At 42.5% G+C, this 21,680-nt stretch overlaps 1 protein-coding gene across 1 annotated transcript in view; it reads left to right on the top strand.

The window, feature by feature from the left end:
* Positions 1–21,680, top strand: part of LOC308285195 (E3 ubiquitin-protein ligase TRIM21-like) — a gene marked incomplete at both ends in the record, with an annotated part of 34,789 nt that overhangs the window by 5,309 nt on the left and 7,800 nt on the right. Inside the window, 4 exons of the mRNA XM_080725911.1 lie at positions 66–143; positions 2,100–2,165; positions 2,373–2,437; positions 11,187–11,318. Of these exons, the coding sequence (XP_080582037.1) occupies positions 66–143; positions 2,100–2,165; positions 2,373–2,437; positions 11,187–11,318 (341 nt within the window). The remainder of the gene's footprint in view (positions 1–65; positions 144–2,099; positions 2,166–2,372; positions 2,438–11,186; positions 11,319–21,680) is intronic.

The following is a 21,680-nucleotide window of genomic DNA, read 5'->3' as shown; positions in this document are numbered from 1 at the left end:
GTCAGATACCCAAAGAAAAACACCACCTGATCTATCCCTTTGACTTTCATTTTGTCTGTTCCCAGACCAAGGCCCGGTTGCTGCTGAACCCCTGGACATTGATTTTACATCAGACTCTGTTTACCTGCATAAGCTGGAGAAATGTGAGTAAACCACTGAGTACAGTGTTGTTTAGCTATAATCCTATCCTATCCTATGTTAAAATTGCTCAGAGCAGGGGTCTTCAACATTTTTCAGGCCAATGACCCCTCAGCTGAGAGAGAGAGAGAGATGAAGCACAAAGCATACATGTACTGTCAGGGACGTGCTGGGCCCCTGATGCAGCCCGGGAAAAATAGTTGGAGAGGCCCTCATTGCGCGCTATAGAGAGAGATCTCTCTCTATAGCGCTGCTGCTACTCAAAGATTTGCCATTTCAGATCATGACAAGTGACAAGCCAGTGGGCCAATTACATGAGTTATATTTCGTTGTTGTCGGGTGGAAACCTTGTATGACCAAAACCATTTTAAAAATGATTTAAACTATGAAAACAGCCGATCTACAAGCACACAACGCCTCGTGGTGCGAGGCGTTGTGTGCTTTTAGATCTGATGTTTTCACTACTTTTGTGCAAAGGCCTTGTATGATGAAGCAGGGCTTTGCTTTGCGAAAAAATGTATACATTTGAAACTTCGAGCCCGACAGTGACGATTTACTTTGTTGGCCGCCCATCCCCCAAAATGGAACGAAGGCCAACATTTTATTTTAATTTTTTTCCTAATGGCCGGGAATGAACCGGCCGTTCGGGAGTTGTCCCGCTTTTCCCAACGGCCAGCACTTCCCTGTGTACTGTATATGGACTGTAGTAGGGGGCCCCTGCTACAGGCACACTTTTGCTCCGAGCCACACCAAGTCGCAAACACTGTTCAGGGCTCTGTCAATTAGAATAGTAACACCTAACCAGGTAGCAGGGTCTCAAACCCAGGTTCTGTGACCATCCTCTGGCAAGGATGGTTTGATGATTGATTTGACCTCTATGGACCCTTTATAAAAGATTTAGCCCCCATGTCCCTCGCAAAAATCCCAGCATTTTTTGCTAGAGGGCCAAATTCAAAATGGCGTCCGGCGCCTTCGTTAAAAATGAACTTTTGATCCAGATGACCGAGAATCATGTATGAAGACACTTTTTCATACAAGTCACCCATGAGGATTCCAAATCTGACCCCATTTGAATCAGAAGACCTTGTTTAATTAGCATATATTATGCATAAGTAACAACTCCAAGCAAACGTGGTCATTTTCTGTTCTGTGTTATTCCAAGTACTTATTTTTACAAATATTATTATTATTCCTGCACATCTGACCACTACTGAAGCAGTAAATATTCCAATAAAGTGCTCTTTGTTCATGTAATAAGCTAGTATGTCCATATTTCTTTTCTGTACATCAATTATTATGACTTTTAGACCACATGTTTGGAAAAAAAAAAAAGAATCAAATACCAAACTTCTCACGAATCAATTTCTATATTTTTGTATTGTGCATATTTAATGACACAATATGCTTGTTTGAGCAAATTAGCGTAAATAAGCATAACAAATTGTGTAGGTACTATAGACATATATATGTGGTATTTAGGGCACAACATCGGCCTAGTATTGTTATCAGATATTACGTGTGTGTGTGTGTGTGTGTGTGTGTGTGTGTGTGTGTGTGTGTGTGTGTGTGTGTGTGTGTGTGTGTGTGTGTGTGTGTTGATGAGCTACTGTATAATAAATTGTTCCTGCCAGCCATTGTCCTCTGGTTTGGGATATTCTATCTAGCTTAAAATATTGTTTCAAGATATTTGCTTGCAGTTTAGACCTCCTCAAATATTTCTGCGAGCTATGTTTGACACAATGATACATCAATCTGTTGATTCCAGTGAGGCTGGTCCACCGCGTGTAGTATACATTGTTGTCTTTGTCCAAAAGTGCCACTGTAGATCACGCAGGGAACAGTCCAGCTGGTTCCCCACATTGGTAGCAGCCAGAGCATAGACCTTTCTTCTGTCTATCCAGTGTCTCTTGTGACTGACTGGTAGAGACTGGGGTGTGGCTCCTGCTGTAATGGCTCTTCAGTGTCCCCATCATCGTCCACCACACTTGGCTTGTCTGATGTTGGCAAGGTCAGTCTAAACAAGGATGGTAACATTCTGCTTCCTCGAGGACATTGGGGCAATGGGGCATGGGTATCCAAAATGGCCAGGAAGGAGTCCTTGAACAAAGGCTTGTGTCACCAATTCCTCGTGAATATTATACAAATTGTGATAGCTGCATTGGATTAGTCCATTTAGCCTGATGGCTTATGCTCCCATGCTCTATTTTTCTCCACCTCTTTTGCCATCCTCAAAGGCAGACTGGCCAAAGGCTCCTCTGGTCTGAGGCTTGGTCTGAGGCACCTCAGACCAGATGCCAAGGCAAGGTTGGCAGATGTTTTATTCTCAGACAGACCACCCATTGGGTTGATCTGCTATTTCAACCTGGAGGCAGTAGATGCTGATTGGCCCATTTCCATTAGGTTAGGTAACATGGCACCTCATCCAGAACTACCAGTGGGATTCCCAATGCAGAGTCATTGCTCCCTGTATCCCACTCAGACTGCATGGACTCATTGGCTGAACTGGCCTTCAGGCCAGTAGGAAAGGGTGGCATCTTCTGAGATATAAACTGGTACAGTACGTCACCCTCTTCTCACTGGCATCCAGCTCTTTCTCTGCCTCTTCCCAGAGAATCGTTTCGAAGACATTTCAGCTCTGATCCAGATTGATGTGTTTGAATTACTGCTATACCCCACTGCTCCCCACTTTCTCTGAGTTGCAGACAACATTGTTATTGGTGTCCTGGATTGTGCCTCCAGTCTGCACGTTGGACAGGGTCTTCTCCTGAGTGCATATCTGATAACAATTATAATATTTTGTGCCATAAATACCACTTATATTGGTTTAGCTTATTTACACTAATTTGATAAATAAGAAGATTATCTAATTAAATATGCACAATACAAAAAATGTAGAAATTGATTCTACAGGACAAATTACTTTGGGATCAACTGTGAAAGGTTTGGTATGTGACCATTGTTTTCCAAGCATGTGGTCTAGAAGTTGAAGTCATAATAATTGATATATAGAAACATTTTTTATGGACCTACTAGCTTATTACATGAACAAAGAGCACTTTATTGGAATATGTACTGCTTCAGTAGTGGTCAGATGTGCAGGAATAATAATATTAGTAAAAATAAGTACTTGGAATAACACAGAACAGAACATTACCAAGTGTTTACTTTGAGTTGTTATATATGCACAATATATGATAATTAAACATGCATTATGCTAATTAAACAAGGTCTTATGATTAAAATGGTGTCAGATTTGGAATCCTCATGGGTGACTTGTATGAAAAAGTGTCTTCATACATGATTCTCGGTCATCTGGATCAAACGTTCATTTTTAACGAAGGCGCCGGACGCCATTTTGAATTTGGCCCTCTAGCAAAAAATGCTGGGATTTTTGCGAGGGACATGGGGGCTAAATCTTTTATAAAGGGTCCATAGAGGTCAAATCAATCATCAAACCATCCTTGCCAGAGGATGGTCACAGAATCTTGGTTTGAGACCCTGTAGCAACTCATAATGTAATAACTGCTCATAATGTAATAAGGGCTCATAATGTAATAAAAATGTTTTAATAAAAACTCATAATGTAATAATCAGCTCATAATGTAATAAAAAACGAGCGCATAACGTAATAACAGATTTTTCAATAATGTAATAATGTAATAATGTGTTACATTAAGAACCTCCACATAGGAGGCTCATAATGTAATACAACTTCATAATGTAATAATGTATTTTTTATTACATTATGAACTGATTATTACATTATGAGCTTTTATTACATTTTAATTTTAATTATTACATTATGAGCTAGTTTTTTATTACATTATGAGCTGATTATTACATTATGAGTTTTTATAAAAAAAAATATTACATTATGAGCTGTTATTACATTATTGGTTGCGGGTAACAAACCTTGCCAACTTTGTTGATGAAGAATGGAGCAACTGTCTGCTAAACATGAAGCAAATGAATACATATAGGGACCATTTAAAGGGAATACACCATGAATTTTCATTTTTCCAATTTTTAATGTATTTTTTTGGGTGTCCCACCAGCAGGTTCTATCCTCACAAAGTCCTATTTCTGACCATTGTGTCTTTCTCAGTTTATGGGCAGATCTATGGAAGCAGGTTTCAGAACGGGCTGTCTGATTTTAGGTCCGATTGTGTGCTGAGTGGGGTTGGGGAGGGGTGGGCAGGCCTGAGAAGGAGGCAGGAGGAGCTGGGAGAGGGTTGGGGAGGGGTGGGCAGGCCTGCTGAGCAGGAGGTGGGGAGGAGTGTGGGGCCAAAATTGGTTCAATAGCGCAGTCCTCCCACTCAGGACAAGGTGGTACTGCAGCTGAAAATGCTCTGAAAGCCAGGCAGAAATGACAGGGGCTCTGTATTCAGGAGTGGTAATTTAGCCTCAAACCTTTTGAAAAACGTTTTTTTTTGGGGACACAAACAATGTTATATTATTTTTAAATTATTACGTTATTTTTAAAAGCATGGTGTAGAACCATTAACTATACAAAGAGCATCCACAATGTTCAACGTACAGTTCGTGATTGTATCGACACTGGGTGTTGATGCAACATCGATAATATCCCCATGTGGTCAGTATGACGACAGTCTGCCATTGCTAGTTCTGGGCCACTTTGCCGAAGGTCATGGGGACCATTATGTAAGCCTTGATGGACCAGTCACACACTTGATTCAAAGAGTCCAGGAAGCAGAGGAGAGAACAACTTCGATCTGGCCCTCACTCTCGCCCCAAGTCTGGCCCTCACTGTGGCCCTGACCAGGTACCTCACTCTGGCCCTGACCCAGTACCTCACTCTGGCCCTGACCTGTACCTCACTCTGGCCCTGACCCAGTACCTCACCTTGGCCCTGACCTGTACCTCACTCTGGTCCTAAGTCTGGACAGATCGAAGTGGTGCGCTCTCCTCTGCTTCCTGGACTCTTTGAATTAAGTGTGTGTTATCGATGTTGCATCAACACCAGTGTCGATACACCAGTAAGACTCCCTAATCGGGAGATAAGCGACCGTAGGTCACTTATCTCCACAAATAGAGCAAAAATGTGTTTTTCCAAAATCTTCCTGATCCATGTTGATGACATGAGTGTAGACATACTGTGTAGTGATTTTCGTGATTTTAGGGCAAAATCTGAATCGGCCTCATGGTGGCGCTAGAGGGCCATGTGAGAAATGAGGGGTGGGGTCTCCGCGCCACCAAGGCGGACGAATAGGTACCGGCCCCGGCTCTCCCGGTCGCTCCTAGCCCGAGTTACGGCATTTTATGTGAGCTGCAGTGGCAGGGGGTCCTCCACTGGGGGCGCCACCACTTTTGCATCCGTTCTGGAGCACCAGGAGTGGGTGGTCCCCGGGAATGCCCCGTGAGCAGCCCCGTTGTGGTGGTCATTTGGTAATTTTTGGACATGTGCTCATTTTTTACACTTGGGGGTCCCCGAGGGAGCTGGGGGTCCCTGGAGCTCCGGGGGTCCTTGGAGGTTGTAGTTTGGCAGGTAAGGAGTGTGTGTGCAAAATCTGGCATGGATCGGGGCAACGGTTGCGGAGATATGAGCAGGGCAAAAGTGTGACGTGTGACGTGTGTGACGGACGGACGGACGGACGGACAGACGGACACCTCGAGCAGCTTTCTGTAGTAAGTGCGACCTACGGTCGCAATCACGAACTGTACGTTGAACATTGTGGATATTCGTTGTACAGTTAAATGATCCCCATAGGTCAGGGGTGTCCAAAGTGCGGCCCGGGGGCCAAATGCGGCCCGATGACAAATTGTATGCGGCCCGCTACTTCATTCCTAAATTGTACTATAAACGGCCCGCCAGCACCGTCAAACAAGAACATTTTACAGTATAATTTGACAGGATTCCATGTTCCCTGTTTTCTCATTCTGAAGGGGACAAATGTTGTATTTTTTACCTTGCATCTCTGGTTACATTTGGTATTGTGAGTTATTTGTGTTTTGTTCAGAGCACACACCTGGCACAAGACCATTGATATTAAATATTGTAATTGCGATGCATATGTACACTACAGTATGAGACTGGGGTTGTTATGGTCCTACCGAAAGTAAATTTAGTCAGGAGATATAGTCGGCCCTTGGGTGTTTTAATATTTTCTAATGTGGCCCCCTTTGAAAAAAGTTTGGGCACCCCTGCCATAGGTATTCATTTGCTGCATGTTTAGCAGATAGTTTCTCCATTCTTCATCAACAAAGTTGGCAGGGTGTGTAGCAACCAATAATGTAATAACGGCTCATATGTAATAAGAGCTCATAATGTAATAAGAAATGTAATAAAAACTCATAATGTAATAATCAGCTCATAATGTAATAAAAAACAAGTGCATAATGTAATAATTAAAATGTAATAAAAGCTCATAATGTAATAATCAGCTCATAACGTAATAAAAATACATTATTACATTATTAAGTTTTATTACATTATGAGCCTCCTATGTGGAGGTTCTTAATGTAACACATTATTACATTATTACATTATTGAAAAAGCTGTTATTACGTTATGCGCTCGTTTTTTTTATTACATTATGAGCTGATTATTACATTATGAGTTTTTATTACATTTTTTTATTACATAATGAGCCCTTATTACATTATGAGCAGTTATTACATTATGAGTTGCTACAGACCCTACTAAGGGGCATATCTATGGGCCACCAATGCTCCAACACCTGTTCAGTGGTCTGGCATGACACCAGTCACACCAAACAAAGGGCTTCTCAAAGTGTGTGCCGTGGCACCCTAGGGTGCCTTGAACCAAGTCCAAATACTTTGATAATATTTCAAATGTATCAATGTCACTTAATTTTAACCGTAGACAATCTATACATAGTAAAACAGACCGAGTTAAACTGTATTTTCAGGGGAATGTTCACCCCAGAATAGGAAGTGGTTAAAAAATGTTTCCTTGTGACATACTGCATCTTTGGTGGAAATATTTATATATTTATGTACCATTACTGTAATATGGCAAAAGATGCTGTAAAGTAACAATGTAATGATTAGCGCTAATATGTGACTAGGTTTGAAGTCCACATAACGCCGTAAAGCATAACATTGATATCGCTAACTAATGTAGGACAAATATTGTTTGACTTGTTCTGAATATTATTCCACAGATGGAGAATCTCTCACCTTTGACGTGACAACTGCAGGCAAGTTCATGTGGGTGTCGCCTGATGGAACCTTGGCTAGGAATTCAGGCGACGAATTCCAGCAGCTACATGCAAGTGGCTTAAAGGACGATCAGGTTAGGGCCAAACAATCCTTCACAGGAGGAAAACATTTTTGGAAAGTTAAGTTTTCCACCTACCCGGTGTATTTGGGTATAAAAGGTGACAAAACAAGTTGGTGTCTTGAGATATTCAAACGGCAAACTGTAGCTGGAGGTGTAGGTGAATGTGGTAAGAGAGTGTGGTCAGGTCAGCAGGCCACTGAGATAGCGGGGTCATCTCTGTTCTCTCTGGGCTCTCTGTGCCCTGAAGCAGTGTTTCCATGGAAACGTGGTTATGGGTTTTTGAAATTTGGAGTGTATCTAGATTATGACTCTGGAATCCTATGTCTGTATGGTCTCCCGGAAGATCCAGATCCAGAGGGTCTGTTGGGGTTTGGTCTAGAAGATGACAGAGATCCAGTACTCCTGCACTCCTTCGCCACCTGTTTCAATAAACAGGCTCTGTCCCCAGTGTTTACGCTAGTGAGAAACCAACACGTCAATTTTATGAGGCACAATCCATTATATAATTAGAGAGAGAGGTCAGTCAGTCAGTCAGTAGGTCAGTCACAATGCATTTCCACCTTTATCTCTTCAGCAACTGATCCCAATTTTCACATGGCATTGGCCATTAGCATTATACAGACGCTGACGGAGCCCGATTTTCATTTTTCCCAAATTCAAGCTATTTATTAGCGTTTCTTCACCACTGTACAGCACAGCCTGTTCAGCTCAGCCTGTTGTCAGGGTTACGGTCTGTTCCTCCAGGCCATGGGATCCCATAGCCCCACACACACCTCTCTCACAGTTAGGAATGTTGCAGTGAAGAGACACACATTCTCTCTCTCTCTCTCTCTCTCTCTCGCATGGGTCATGCATGCACCGGGTCATCTTCCAACGGGTATGGAAATCATAAATACACTCCTCCATGGGCTGCTCCTTACATTATGATGCTCCCACATATTCTCACGCACGCACCAGTTACAGTAACTTTCCCCACAACCCACACATATTTTGGAGCACATATCTTTGTACGGGTAAGGTCTAGTTAGATTAGAAGAAGGGAAATTTGTTTTGCTCTGGTCAATGCATACATTCAAGACAATACATAAATATACAAATACAATAAAACACCCAGCAAAGTACTTCAGTTCTATAAAAAAAGGTAAAAATAATTTGAAATATTAAAAGGTATTTAAAAGAAAGCAAAGTCCACACTGTGGAACACTCATGTTTGTTTGCGTGTCCGTCCGTCCATGTCCAGTTCATCCAGGCACCTGCCTGTGTGCGTGTAGGCTGGACCAGGTGAGGTGAATAAGGGGTTGGGCGCAATCCTTCCTGCTTTCTTCCCTATCCTCTGGTCGTAGAAATGCTGCATCCCACAGAGCTTAGACCCCAAGGTAGTTACCCTCCGCAGCTTAGCCTTGTTGGCATCTGAGTAGCCTCGGAAACCCAGGCTTATTTTGGCAATCGGAAGAAAAATAAACCTGGGCAAGCCTAGCCTGATAAATCCGTCCACACATCACCACCCCCTGTTGGTGGGTGGTGTGTAGTGAAACGTAGTGAAGAGTCTGATGCTTGCAGTCAGGCTAGGGCAAGCCCCCCTATAACTGTGCTGGTTCATGACATTTTAATTGTATAAATAAATGTAGCCGTTCAGATATATTATTTTTTTACATCAGTATTGTTCATGTGAACTGGTTCGTTTAGGCTTATCCATTATAATTATAAAATCGCTATGATTTATCACTCGTTTTCCACCGTGGATCACTTCCTCATTTATTCAAAGCGGACAGCAGCAGGATTCATGTCAACCTCCAGGTCATTTTGAGACGCCGGAGGACCTGGCGAGATCCGCCTTGCAGCATAGAATGTGCCGCGTTAGGTTAGACTAGCCTCTGAGAGACCCCCATACCAGGCCAGGAAGGAAAAGGTAAGGAGGCTGTCAATATGACAGATGTAAAAGCTGCAAAGGATAGGGGGGGGGGCAACATCCATATACATCAGCCTCCGTAGAAGGTAGGTCCTCTGTCGTTAAAAGTCAACCCACTGTCAAATAGTGGTCCCAAGATATGTGTAGCTGCTGCTGACCCTCTCCACCATCCCTGTCCCCTGCCACTGTCTTCTCTTCTTCACCACTAGGTGGCACTCTATATCTAGGCTATATTTGGAGGGATGTTGGTAGAAATCTTTTTCCATGATATTATCTGTTGACGTTTGGAAAACCTTTTCAGTTACAATGGTTATTGAGTTTTGTTTTTTCTTTTATATATATATATATATATATCATTTTGTGTCTTAACCACTATATATTCTTCTTTTTTTCATTAGCTGATCTGCAAGCTCACAACATAGCATTTTGTTAGATTGGCTGTTTTAAGCATTTGAAAAAAGGTTTTCTGTTTTCGCATGTCATGTCTAAAGTATAGAGAACTTTGCCGACAATGTGAATCACCACCAGCCTGGTGAAACACGTGTGTTGTTCTCCTTATCAGTAAAAAGAAGAAGGAAAAAAACAACATTCCAACATTTTAGGGTTGGAAATGTCAATTGCAAGAGCAAATAATGGGGCCAAAAGACAATCTATTGATGCACCCATGCATGCTGTAGAAAAGGTCAAATCGCACTTCATTGTATTTTCATTCATGTCATTTCGGTTGCAGTGACGATGGAACCAACAGGAGGGTGGGATTGTAGGAAGGGGTGTGTGAAGCGTGTCAGATACTTCCCAATTAAGTTTCACTTGATGTGTTAAGTTTTATTTTATTTGTTGATGTCATTCCCTAACTATACGTTTCTGTTGATGTTACGACTGGGGTCGTATTTGTAGAACTATTGTAGGTACTGTATTGTTTGGTCCTAGTGTGGTGTGGTGTATGACAGAGCTGAGAGTGTCTGGGAGTGTATGCAAAACAGGGGTATCACTCCCAGACAGAGTGAGTGTGTGAGAGCATGTAAAAACAGGTGTGCCGCTCCCAGAAGCTGATTGGTGGGGAAACGACCAGGATGGCTGGGATTGGTGGGGAAGCGTTCCTGGAGTTCTGTCTGCTGACTGGCTGACAAGGGTGGAGATTGGGGATAAAAGGAGCAGCAGACCTCGGCCAGCCACGCAGGGGAGCAGACCTTGTCCTCCTCCTCTCCCAACTGGCACCCAACATGTCCTTATGTTTTCTTATGAGTTGATATGAGTTCTGGGTTAAGTTGAGTTGCTTTGAGCCTTTGAGTAATGTTTATGTTAAGGAGGTAAGATACTGTTTGTTCTTTTGGTAGGCAAGTGATTTTCTTTGGAGTGAGTTTTCTTTTGATTTGAGTCTTGAGTTATCCTTCAGTTATTCCTAAGTGATTCTTCAGTTACTACTGAGTTCTTAAGTTTTTCAGTAGGTTTTCATTTAGTTCTACTTATTCATAGACCCCTATGTATTATGTTTCACTTCTGTTAACTGTTCTAGTTTGTTATTACCACTTTGTAAATAAACCGCACTTTATGTTGCATTTATAACCCGTTGTTGGTGTGGCTACTTGGGAGCTGGGGAAGACAAGGGTTAATTTCATGTTGTGTCTCAGGACCCCTAGACTGGGGCATAACATGAATTGGGGGCTCGTTCACTAGTTTTCTCGTGTGCTTGGTAAGTTACATTTTTTCTCTACTCTTCTGGTTGGCAGTTTGATTATGTTGGTAAAAATGAGTTTTTCGTTAGATGACTTTGTGGCAAATCCTTCTTGGGCAAAAATTGAGAAATGTAAGAAAGAAGAGTTAAAATTGGTGGCTGATGCTTATGAACTTGCTGTGTCTCCTACATTCTCTAAGGCTGAACTCCGACATCAGGTGTGCTCGCAGCTTGTCGACAAAGGGGTGATACCCCCAGTGACCGGTCTACCTGTGACTGTGAATGGTGAGAAGGAGGAGGGGGCCTTGCCCGTGGAGGTTACTGATGCGGAGGTACCGGGAACGTCCACAAATGGTGTGGGGTCCGCTCCTCGCTCACTACAGACAGGTATGAACACGGTCGATCTCCAGCTGACATTACAGATAAGACAGGAAGAGACCAGAAATAAAGAGCTGGAGATCCAAGCATTACAGCTGCGTTTAAGAGCACTTGAACTTGAAAACCCAAGGGCAGGTACACAAAGTACAGTCGGTGTCAGTAATTCAAGTATGGACATTAGCAAATATATATCATTGATGCCACAATTTAGAGAATCTGATGTGGACTCATATTTTGGTGCTTTTGAACGGATTGCTGTAGCATTGAAATGGCCTAAGGAATCCTGGGCAATACTAATACAATGTAAATTAGTAGGAAGAGCCCAAGAAGTATGCGCTACATTGTCAATTGAGCAGAGCCTTGATTACGAGGTAATAAAACAGAGGGTGTTGCAAGTGTATGAGCTTGTCCCTGAAGCATATAGACAAAATTTCAGAAAAAAAGAAAAAACTGCCAGCCAGAGTTACGTGGAGTTTGCACGCGAGAAAAGCACGTTATTCGATAAGTGGTGCCAGGCCTCTAAAGTTAATACATTAGCTGATATGCGGGAACTGATTCTACTGGAAGAGTTTAAAAGATGCTTGCCGGAGAGGATCATAGTTTATGTTAACGAGCAAAAAGTGTTAGCATTGACAAAGGCTGCGGTCCTGGCTGATGAGTTTGTTTTGACTCACAAGAGTGTATTCACTTCCCCAGCAGCTCATGGGTTTGCTGTAGGCCCATAGAAGTGGTCTCCCAAACCTGTGCGTAAAACCACGGCACCGTTATTGGGCGAGAGCCGTGAGTGTTATTACTGTAGAGAGCCTGGGCACTTGATTGCCTGTTGTCCGGCTAACCCTAAGAGAAAAGGACAGTCTGATAATTTTCCTGCGGGCATTGGCCTGATTAAGTCAGTTTCTGTGCCTCATATCCAATCTGAATGCTGTTCGATGTCTGATGTAGAGGTGGACCCTCGCTTTAAACCTTTTGTATTTGATGGATTTGTTTCCGTAACTGGTAATGAGAATGATAAAGTGCCAATAAAGATCTTGCGAGATACGGGTGCTTATCATTCTATCATGCTGGAGTCGGTCCTGCCTCTGTCGAATGAGACGTCATGTAATGCTGATTTGCTGGTGTGGGGAATTAAAATGAGCGTGATTAAAGCACCATTACACATGGTACATTTTGGCTCACCGCTTGTGTCTGGACATTTTAAAGTAGCGGTGCGGCCTCAGTTACCAATCGGCGGTGTTGCGTTTATTTTGGGTAACGATATAGCTGGAGGACAGGTTTTTCCTCCACCCGAGGTCGTTGAATGTCCCATTTTGCCGTGTGACTCCCCTGCGTCAACCATACCAAATGTATTCCCTGTGTGCGCAGTTACGCGCGCACAGACTCGTAAAATGGGTCAAATTGTTGAGTTGTCTGATTCATTTATGGCTACTGTGGATGAAAATGAGCATGATGATGAAGCTGTTACCACCACTAAGATTGAAGGTGTGTTAAAAATGCCAAATGTGTCTGTATTTCCTGTTGAATCTGAGTTGAGTCTAAAAGTAACCAGAGAAATGTTAATAGCGGCTCAGAAAAATGACCCGTCATTAACTTTGTGTTTGTCCTCTGCCATAGCCAGTGAGGGAGGCCAAAATCCAGTTGGGTTTTTTTTGGAGAACGGGGTCCTGATGAGGAGCTGGAGTCCTGGTGACAGCGAGGTGGTCACTGTTAGTCAGGTAGTGGTGCCAGATAAATATCGGCCACAAGTGCTTAGTATTGCTCATGATTCCAGTTTAGCTGGACATCTTGGTATTAAAAAAACATACCATCGGGTGCTGCAAAAATTTTATTGGCCAGGCTTAAAAGCTGACATAACTAAATATTGCCGTTCATGTCACACCTGTCAAATTGTAGGGAAGCCGAACCAACCTGTTCCACCGGCCCCTCTGCATCCGATTCCTGTGCTTGGGGAACCGTTTGAGGACGTAATTATAGATTGTGTGGGCCCTCTACCAAAAACAGTTCCAAGCACCAGCGCATGGAGCTCTCCTTGTTTGTTAGTTCCTAAACTCCTGGCGCTCCTTGCTCTGTTGTTTGCCCTACAGTATTTTGAAGTGTACATTGGGTCTACTCTCCAGTCTGTAAAGGTTTTTACAGAACATAACCCATTGGTGTTTTTAGCACAGATGCGTAATGCTAATCAAAGACTAATGCGCTGGTCCATTGCTTTGCAGGATTTCAATCTGGAGATATGTCACAAAAAGGGTATTGAAAATGTAATGGCTGACGCGCTATCCAGAGTGTTTTAAAGTGTTAACCGTACAAGGGTTGAGCACCATAGGGGGGTGCTTAATTCTTGGGAAGGGGGGTGTTACGACTGGGGTCGTATTTGTAGAACTATTGTAGGTACTGTATTGTTTGGTCCTAGTGTGGTGTGGTGTATGACAGAGCTGAGAGTGTCTGGGAGTGTATGCAAAACAGGGGTATCACTCCCAGACAGAGTGAGTGTGTGAGAGCATGTAAAAACAGGTGTGCCGCTCCCAGAAGCTGATTGGTGGGGAAACGACCAGGATGGCTGGGATTGGTGGGGAAGCGTTCCTGGAGTTCTGTCTGCTGACTGGCTGACAAGGGTGGAGATTGGGGATAAAAGGAGCAGCAGACCTCGGCCAGCCACGCAGGGGAGCAGACCTTGTCCTCCTCCTCTCCCAACTGGCACCCAACATGTCCTTATGTTTTCTTATGAGTTGATATGAGTTCTGGGTTAAGTTGAGTTGCTTTGAGCCTTTGAATAATGTTTATGTTAAGGAGGTAAGATACTGTTTGTTCTTTTGGTAGGCAAGTGATTTTCTTTGGAGTGAGTTTTCTTTTGATTTGAGTCTTGAGTTATCCTTCAGTTATTCCTAAGTGATTCTTCAGTTACTACTGAGTTCTTAAGTTTTTCAGTAGGTTTTCATTTAGTTCTACTTATTCATAGACCCCTATGTATTATGTTTCACTTCTGTTAACTGTTCTAGTTTGTTATTACCACTTTGTAAATAAACCGCACTTTATGTTGCATTTATAACCCGTTGTTGGTGTGGCTACTTGGGAGCTGGGGAAGACAAGGGTTAATTTCATGTTGTGTCTCAGGACCCCTAGACTGGGGCATAACAGTTGAGTTCATTCATTGTATTTGTTCATTCATTATTCATAATAAAGTCCTGCACAAACATTAGACATTATTCTATTCTATTATTATTTTTAAGGATAGGTCTACATGTTAAGTACAGTAATTCTGTGTTGTATAGGCTACTGGTGTCCTTGTTCATTATGTACAGTATAGGCTACTTAGTCAGGGGATATCTTCAGAAATAGTGTCAAATCCTGGAATAAATTCCTTACCAAAAGATGTCTTCACCAATGTGTTTGTAAAGACTCTCACAAAGACTGAACTTCAGTTTCCCTATAGGAGAATCCTTGACAGCTGCTGAAAGTTGGGGTCCCATTAAATTAACTATACAGGATAAAACACACCAAAATAAATATGCTTTAAAGGACAACTCCTCCCTAAATCACTTCTAGGCCCATTTTCCTACTTATATTGATCCAAAAAGACTCTCCATGGGGTCTACAGTGTATTAGGCAGAAATGCCCTGTTGTCCAGTTTCCCCAGCAGAACCCAGCAGCTGCCATAGCATAGAGAGGAGCCTTACACTATTTGTTGCGGTCAAAAGTGTTTTTCTTTTTCATTAAAGTGTTACTAGTTGTCATTAAAAACACATCCATGTCTTGGTTGTCCAACACAAGCCACCACAATCTCATAAATCATGTTTTGGGGTGAACATTCGGCACAAGTGTCAATCAAAGTTACTGTACTGGCCAATCACAGTGCATCTTTTCCGGGAGTTGGCAAAACACATAAAAGCATAACATCTGTTTAGCAGAGTGTCATGGCTTGTGTGGGACAATGATGACATGGATGTGTTTGTAATGACAACTAGTACCTCATTCATGAAAAATGAGTCCACAACAAATACATAGTGTAAAAGTGGTAGGCTTATAGGCTCCACTCTGTTATGAGAGCTGCTGGGTTCTGCTGGGGAAACTGGACAACAGGGGCATTTATGCCTAATAGACCCCATGGGCAGTCTTTTTGGATCAATATAAGTAGGAAAATGAGCCTAGAAGTGATTTAGGGAGGAGTTGTCCTTTAAGTAGCATGTGAGGGGTCAAACTAGGGTTTTTTCATGATTCTGATCAATCCATTGCAAGCATTTGTTTTGCACGAAAAACATTCCTGGGCTAAAAATGCTCTTGTCTGCAAACCAGTCAGTTGAAACAATGTTGATGTTTGAACTTTTGCTACAATGAAGTCCTTTTATATTCTCCTGCTGGTTTCTGACTGCTTACATCTTTATCTGTTTGATTTTAATGACCATTATATGTTTACAATTATATATATTTTTTGAACTATTTCAATATCTTCTGAATAATCGCATGATTGTCCATAGTTAATCATGATTAATCACAAATTAATCTGACATTTTTGTATTTGTTATAAATCTACCTTAAACAGATATTTGTCATGGGACATGGGAGTAGACAAATGCTTGCTTTATGCAAAAGTTTATTATTATTGGAACAATGAGAAATACTGTCCAGAATCTTCAAGTAACAAAAGGTGTGCATGGGAGTAGGGCCTACAGTAATAGGCCTATGTTTAAATCATAAACTCAAGCCCAACAAATAGCAGATGAGCATATTGATTAACATAAATGGAGCGCAGGATATTTTAGCCTCCCTGTTACTTAATGACACTTTAAATGTTGTCAGTGTTTGATCTCTTAACCTTGAGATCATCAAACATCAAAGACAAGAGGTTTGTCATTTCACTGACAGCTGCACTAACCAGTTGTCTAAAACAACAGGTCCACTAGGGGGCAGACATGCTTGGTCAGATATGTGTTAGATACCAAGATCATGGAAGCAATGTCGTGGGGTATCCAGGTGTCAATCAACTCTAGACAACCTAGCAGGTACAAGAGGGGGTGGGTGGGACTAAAAGATGCAGGAAGGACAATCTGGCAGTTAGAGAAACTACTGAAAACACACTAACCTGGAAGAGAAGAGTGTGTGGGAGACATTTCAACAGGTTTCTGAGTGAGTATGGACACTATCTGACAACTTCAGCCCTATATGGCTGTGGTATTACTTACATTTTACAATGTCACCGACACAGGAGAGCATATAAGTGATCTATGGCTTTAGTTTATACTGTTTATGAAATACATAAATTAAAGACATATCACAGCCAGGACTGTAGTCTAGGACTACAGTGGGACCTTTAACAGTGTTGTGGTGTTTGGATAGTGCTTATAGGACCTGCTACCAAAGCTGTGCAGTAGAGGTGATCAGGACTTGTTAGGCCTACTGTACACCAGAGCAGGGACGTGCTGGGCCCCTGATTCAGCCCGGGAAAAAGAGTTGGAGAGGCCCTCATTGTGCGCTATAGAGAGAGATCTCTCTCTATAGCGCTGCTGCTACTCAAAGATTTGGGACAATGTGACAAGCCAGTGGGCCAATTACATGAGTTATATTTCGTTGTTGTTGGGTCCAAAACCGTTTGTTTTGTATTTATCATTTTAAAAATGATTTAAACTAGTGAAAACAGCCGATCTACAAGCACACAACGCCTCGCGGTGCGAGGCGTTGTGTGCTTGTAGATCTGCTGTTTTCACTACTTTTGTGCAAACAGTTTAATTTTTACTTTTGTGCAAACAGTTTATTTTTTTCCTAATGGCCGGCCTGTACCAGCCGGGAATGAACCGGCCGTTCGGGACTTGTCCCGATTTTCCCAATGGCCAGCACGTCCCTGCACCAGAGAGGATCCAGGTACAGACAGACAGACAGACAGACAGACAGTCAGTCAGTCAGTCAGTCAGTCAGTCAGTGTTCTCCAGACTCCAGCTCACCCAAACTCATCTTGTTGGGTTACTGGTTGGAGGCAGCAGTCTGTCTAAAGTTTTCAGCTCAGAGGAACTGTGAGCACAGACAATACTTTCATTGAGGATTAAAAATTCCAACTCCAACAAGCATTCAGGACAAAAACAAAGGTAGTTTGTGAAGCTAAGTACAACAATAAATGTTCCTTTGGACTGGATGTGTCCTTCATATCGGAATCATTTTTTGAAATGAAAGCTGAGTGATTCACTACTTCTTTCTTACATGTATGATGCTTCTTTAAAGAGGCGGTGCCATAGATTTGTACTTTTTCTGGTTTTCATGTGTCTAGGAGGTTGACAGTAAATCATTAGATCCCCTGGTGTGGTTGTTATGAGCAATTATGTATTCACTTTGTATTTGTCTTTTTTTCCTGGAGGCTGACACCTTGTGGGTCAAAAGTGCCGGTCCAAAAACACAGATACAATTACATCACAGAATCAACCCCTCCCCTTTTACCATTCACCAAACACTGTGGGTGTGGCTAACATCAGCTGGGTCACCACCCACCATGACAACCAGGCATACTTGATGAACTGGTGGGTATGGCCACATAAGAACCTAATTTTAACTCTTTCTGTTCACTTTTTTGGAAAAAAATCTTCCTCCTAGTATAATCGTAATAGCTGATAATCATGTTTTAGTGGGGGAAAAATCATGGCACCCCATCTTTAATGATATGTAAATCAGTCAGTTTGATGTTATTGTTTTATTACTAATGTTTGGTTGAAATGTCACTGATAGGCAGCTGTCACAATGATATACTCGCCATCATAATTGTCTTCATGTTGCAAAAAACATAGCTATGTATATCTGATCTATAAGCTCACAATGCATCGCAATGCGACACGTTGTGAGCTTGTAGATGGGCTATTTCCACTACTTTTACTTTTGACTATAACATCAAATATGGCCTATAATTAATATATTCCTTCCAATGTTCAAAGGGAAAAGAAAATTAAATTGCTGTGCAATTATTTGTATGACAATCAATCATCAAGTGAAATGTCATGATGGTGACACTGATCTAGGATCTGATACTCCTTACTACCAGTAAGACGCCCTAAGGGCGAGAAGTGAGGTTGTGCTGAAACAACAGAGACTCACGCAATATGTCCATAATGGGCATTCCCAGATATGGGCTTAATATTGATGACATCAGGGACCTCCATATATGGGCACTAAGGGACTGTCTTGGCCACATAAGGAGTGTGACAGACTGACTGACGCATGCACACACTCACATGATCTGCAGGTTTTCATACTAGTAAGACGCCTCACATGCAACCTCAAGGTCGCGCCAATTCTTGACCATCTGGCCAGTGATGTATATCGGACCAGTTACCCATATATGGAGACCCCTGCATGATAGTCAACAATGTGAAGTCAAAACATGCCCATATGGGCATTACCAAATACAACAATATATTTTATGCCCATACATGGAGATTCCAGTCTGAACCAGCCACACAGATATGGGCCATGTCTCGGCCATCTGGCCAGTGATATATATTGATGACATCAGGGGGCTGGAACTGGAAGAGACATTTGGAAGACCAAAAACAAGAAAAAAATGATCTATGCAAGGTCTTCAGAATTGCAAGCTCTAGATCTTTACCACTGCACCAACTGTAGGCCTAGTTCATACTCATGATTTTTACTCATGGTTCTGACTATACTGTCATGAAACTGTACCTTTTTCCTATGCAATACTTCTAACAAATACCTCAATCAATCAATCAATCAATATTTATTATACATACGGGGTAAAATATCAACATGACAATCATATAAAATGGCATGCCCTGAGGCCACAGTGGCATGCGAAATGGACAACAAAGGGAAGATCAAGGCGTCTTGAGCTTGTAGATCCGCTATTTTCAAAATACATTTTTACATTTCATAGGCCTCTCTGTGTAGAAATCCATGCCGTACGTACGCCACATCTCCAGTATTGACTTGATTATGCTTAGTTTAGTGTGAAAAGCATAGAAAATAGCCGACCTCCAAGCTCACAACACGTCGCAGCGCGACACGTTGTGAGCTTGGAGGTCTGCTATTTTCGATATTTTCACCAAAAGGCCCTGCTGCCTCTCTAACATTCTCTGCACGTCCCTGCTCAGCATCCATCTACCGATATACTCACTCTCCCTCCCCTGTACGTGTCTCAAACCATCTCAATCTGGCCTCTCTGTCTTTATCTCCGAAGCAATCCCTGTCCCTCTAATGTACTAGTTCCTGATCCTATCCATCCTTGTTACTCCCAGAGAGAACCTTGACATTTTAGTGTCCGCTACCTCCAGCTCTGCTTCTTATGTTTTCCTCAGTGCGACTGTCTCCAAACCGTACACCATGGATATTATTTCGTTTTGGTCGCATTCCTAAGCAAACAATTTAATGACCAGCAGTGCATGGGTCCCTATATGGAGACACAGAGAGCCTGCTTTGTTCCCTATGGAGACACTAAAGAGTCTCCTCAAATTATTGGCTTAGGAGTGCGACAAATAACAAACAAAAAAATCCATGGGTGGGTGAGTTATCATTTTGTGGGTGAACTATCCATCTAACACCGGATTTTGAATTCTAGCACAGGTTCAGGTGTGAAACCCAAACCCTCGTATAGAGATGGTGACGGATAAAAAGAGGCCCAGGAAGTCATCATGGAAGTCATGGATGCTCTTCTTTGTCCGTCTGTGTGTGAGGAGGAACACGCAGCCTCCGGAGCGTATCGATTTCTCCTTCCCCTGCTTGTTCTACCAGGAGCAATCTGTTGCCATCACCCAGCCGGCCTCCTTGATTGATGGGGAAGCTCACTGGTCAATTCCTCCCTCCCCCGCACTCTGTCTTCCATCTCCAGTAATGAGACGAGATACCCCCCCCTCCCCCAAACCAAGTGGTGGAAAGCAACCTAGTACATTTCGTTGTCCTCGGTGGAGATTTAAACCAGTGAGAATAGCTGATCTACAAGCACAAAGGCGTTGTGTGCTTGCAGATCTGCTATTTTTCCACTAGTTTTGTGACAGTCTGGTATGAAGAAGCAGGCCTTAATCAAGTACTCTACTTAAATAATTAAATAATAAGAGAAGAGGGCGGTACTTCTTGGGAGGCTATATTCTATTGAGACTAGGTATCACATCTGAAATGGCTTGGAATCAGAGATAGACAGAACATGAAATGTAATGTAATTCCTGGAGAGTTACATGATTTGCCTTGCAATATCATGTAACTATTATGACAGACAGGCCAAATGATAATATTTTGCACCTAAACTTTCAATGCACAGCACAGAGGAGAACCAGTATTGTTTGAGTATTGGTGGTGCAGTGGTAGTGAGCTGGATGCAATCTTACCTGGTGGGGAGGGAACAGGTGGTGGAGATTAACGGTACCCTGTCCCCCCCCCCCCTCCCAGTAAGCTGTGGTGTTCCTCAAGGTAGTATACTGGGGCCTCTGTTGTTCCTAATATACGTGAACGACATGGCATCTGCTTGCGACTGCAACCTGTTCCTGTTCGCGGATGACTCGGCTCTTCTAGTCTCGGGCAAGGACCACTTGCAGGTTGAAAAGACACTTAACTCTGAACTAAGCAAGAGCTGCACATGGCTTAACGACAACAAATTATCAATTCACCTGGGAAAAACTGAGTCCATCCTCTTTGGATCAAATCATAACCTAAAAAAAGTCGATAACTTCACAATCAAAGTGGGTGACGAGGTCATAACACGAAAAAACAAAATCTCTTACTTAGGATGCATCCTTGAAGCTAATCTTTCCAGCGAAAAGATGACTTCTAAAGTAATAAATAAAATCAACCAACGAACTTGTTTCCTACAGAGGATCGCCCCAATGGTCAATTTCAACACACTGAAGACCATAGCTGGTGCAATAATCCAGCCCCTCTTTGACTACGGAGTTCACGTATGGTATCGTGACGCCCCACAAGCCCTTAAAACTAAACTCCAAACAGCCCAAAATAAACTAATTAGGGTCCTGCTTAACCTTCCCTATCAGACTCACCTCACCGCTACTCACCAGTTAAGAGTGGGGTGGCTCAGAGTAGATGACAGATTACAGCAACTTGCAATGGGCCTGGTGTACAAGATACACTACACCACTATGATACCCAAGTACCTGTCAAAATACTTTATAAACATTAAGGATGTCCATAATTACAACACCAGAGGCAGCGCTACAGATCACTTCCAACCCAGAGTCAAAACCAACAAAGGGTCAAACTCGTTTTTCTGCTATACCACCAAAATGTGGAAAGCCTTACCGAAGGCCATAAAGGAGTGTGGATCACTAGCATCCTTTAAAATTGCCCTGAAAAACCACTTACAGGCAGCAGCCGTTCGCAACTGG

This window comes from Nannobrachium achirus (assembly GCF_963921795.1).
Source record: "Nannobrachium achirus genome assembly, chromosome: 5".
NCBI classification, from domain to species: Eukaryota; Metazoa; Chordata; class Actinopteri; order Myctophiformes; family Myctophidae; genus Nannobrachium; species Nannobrachium achirus.
Note: the sequence above shows the minus strand (reverse complement) of the source record. Positions and strands in the feature narration are given on the sequence as shown.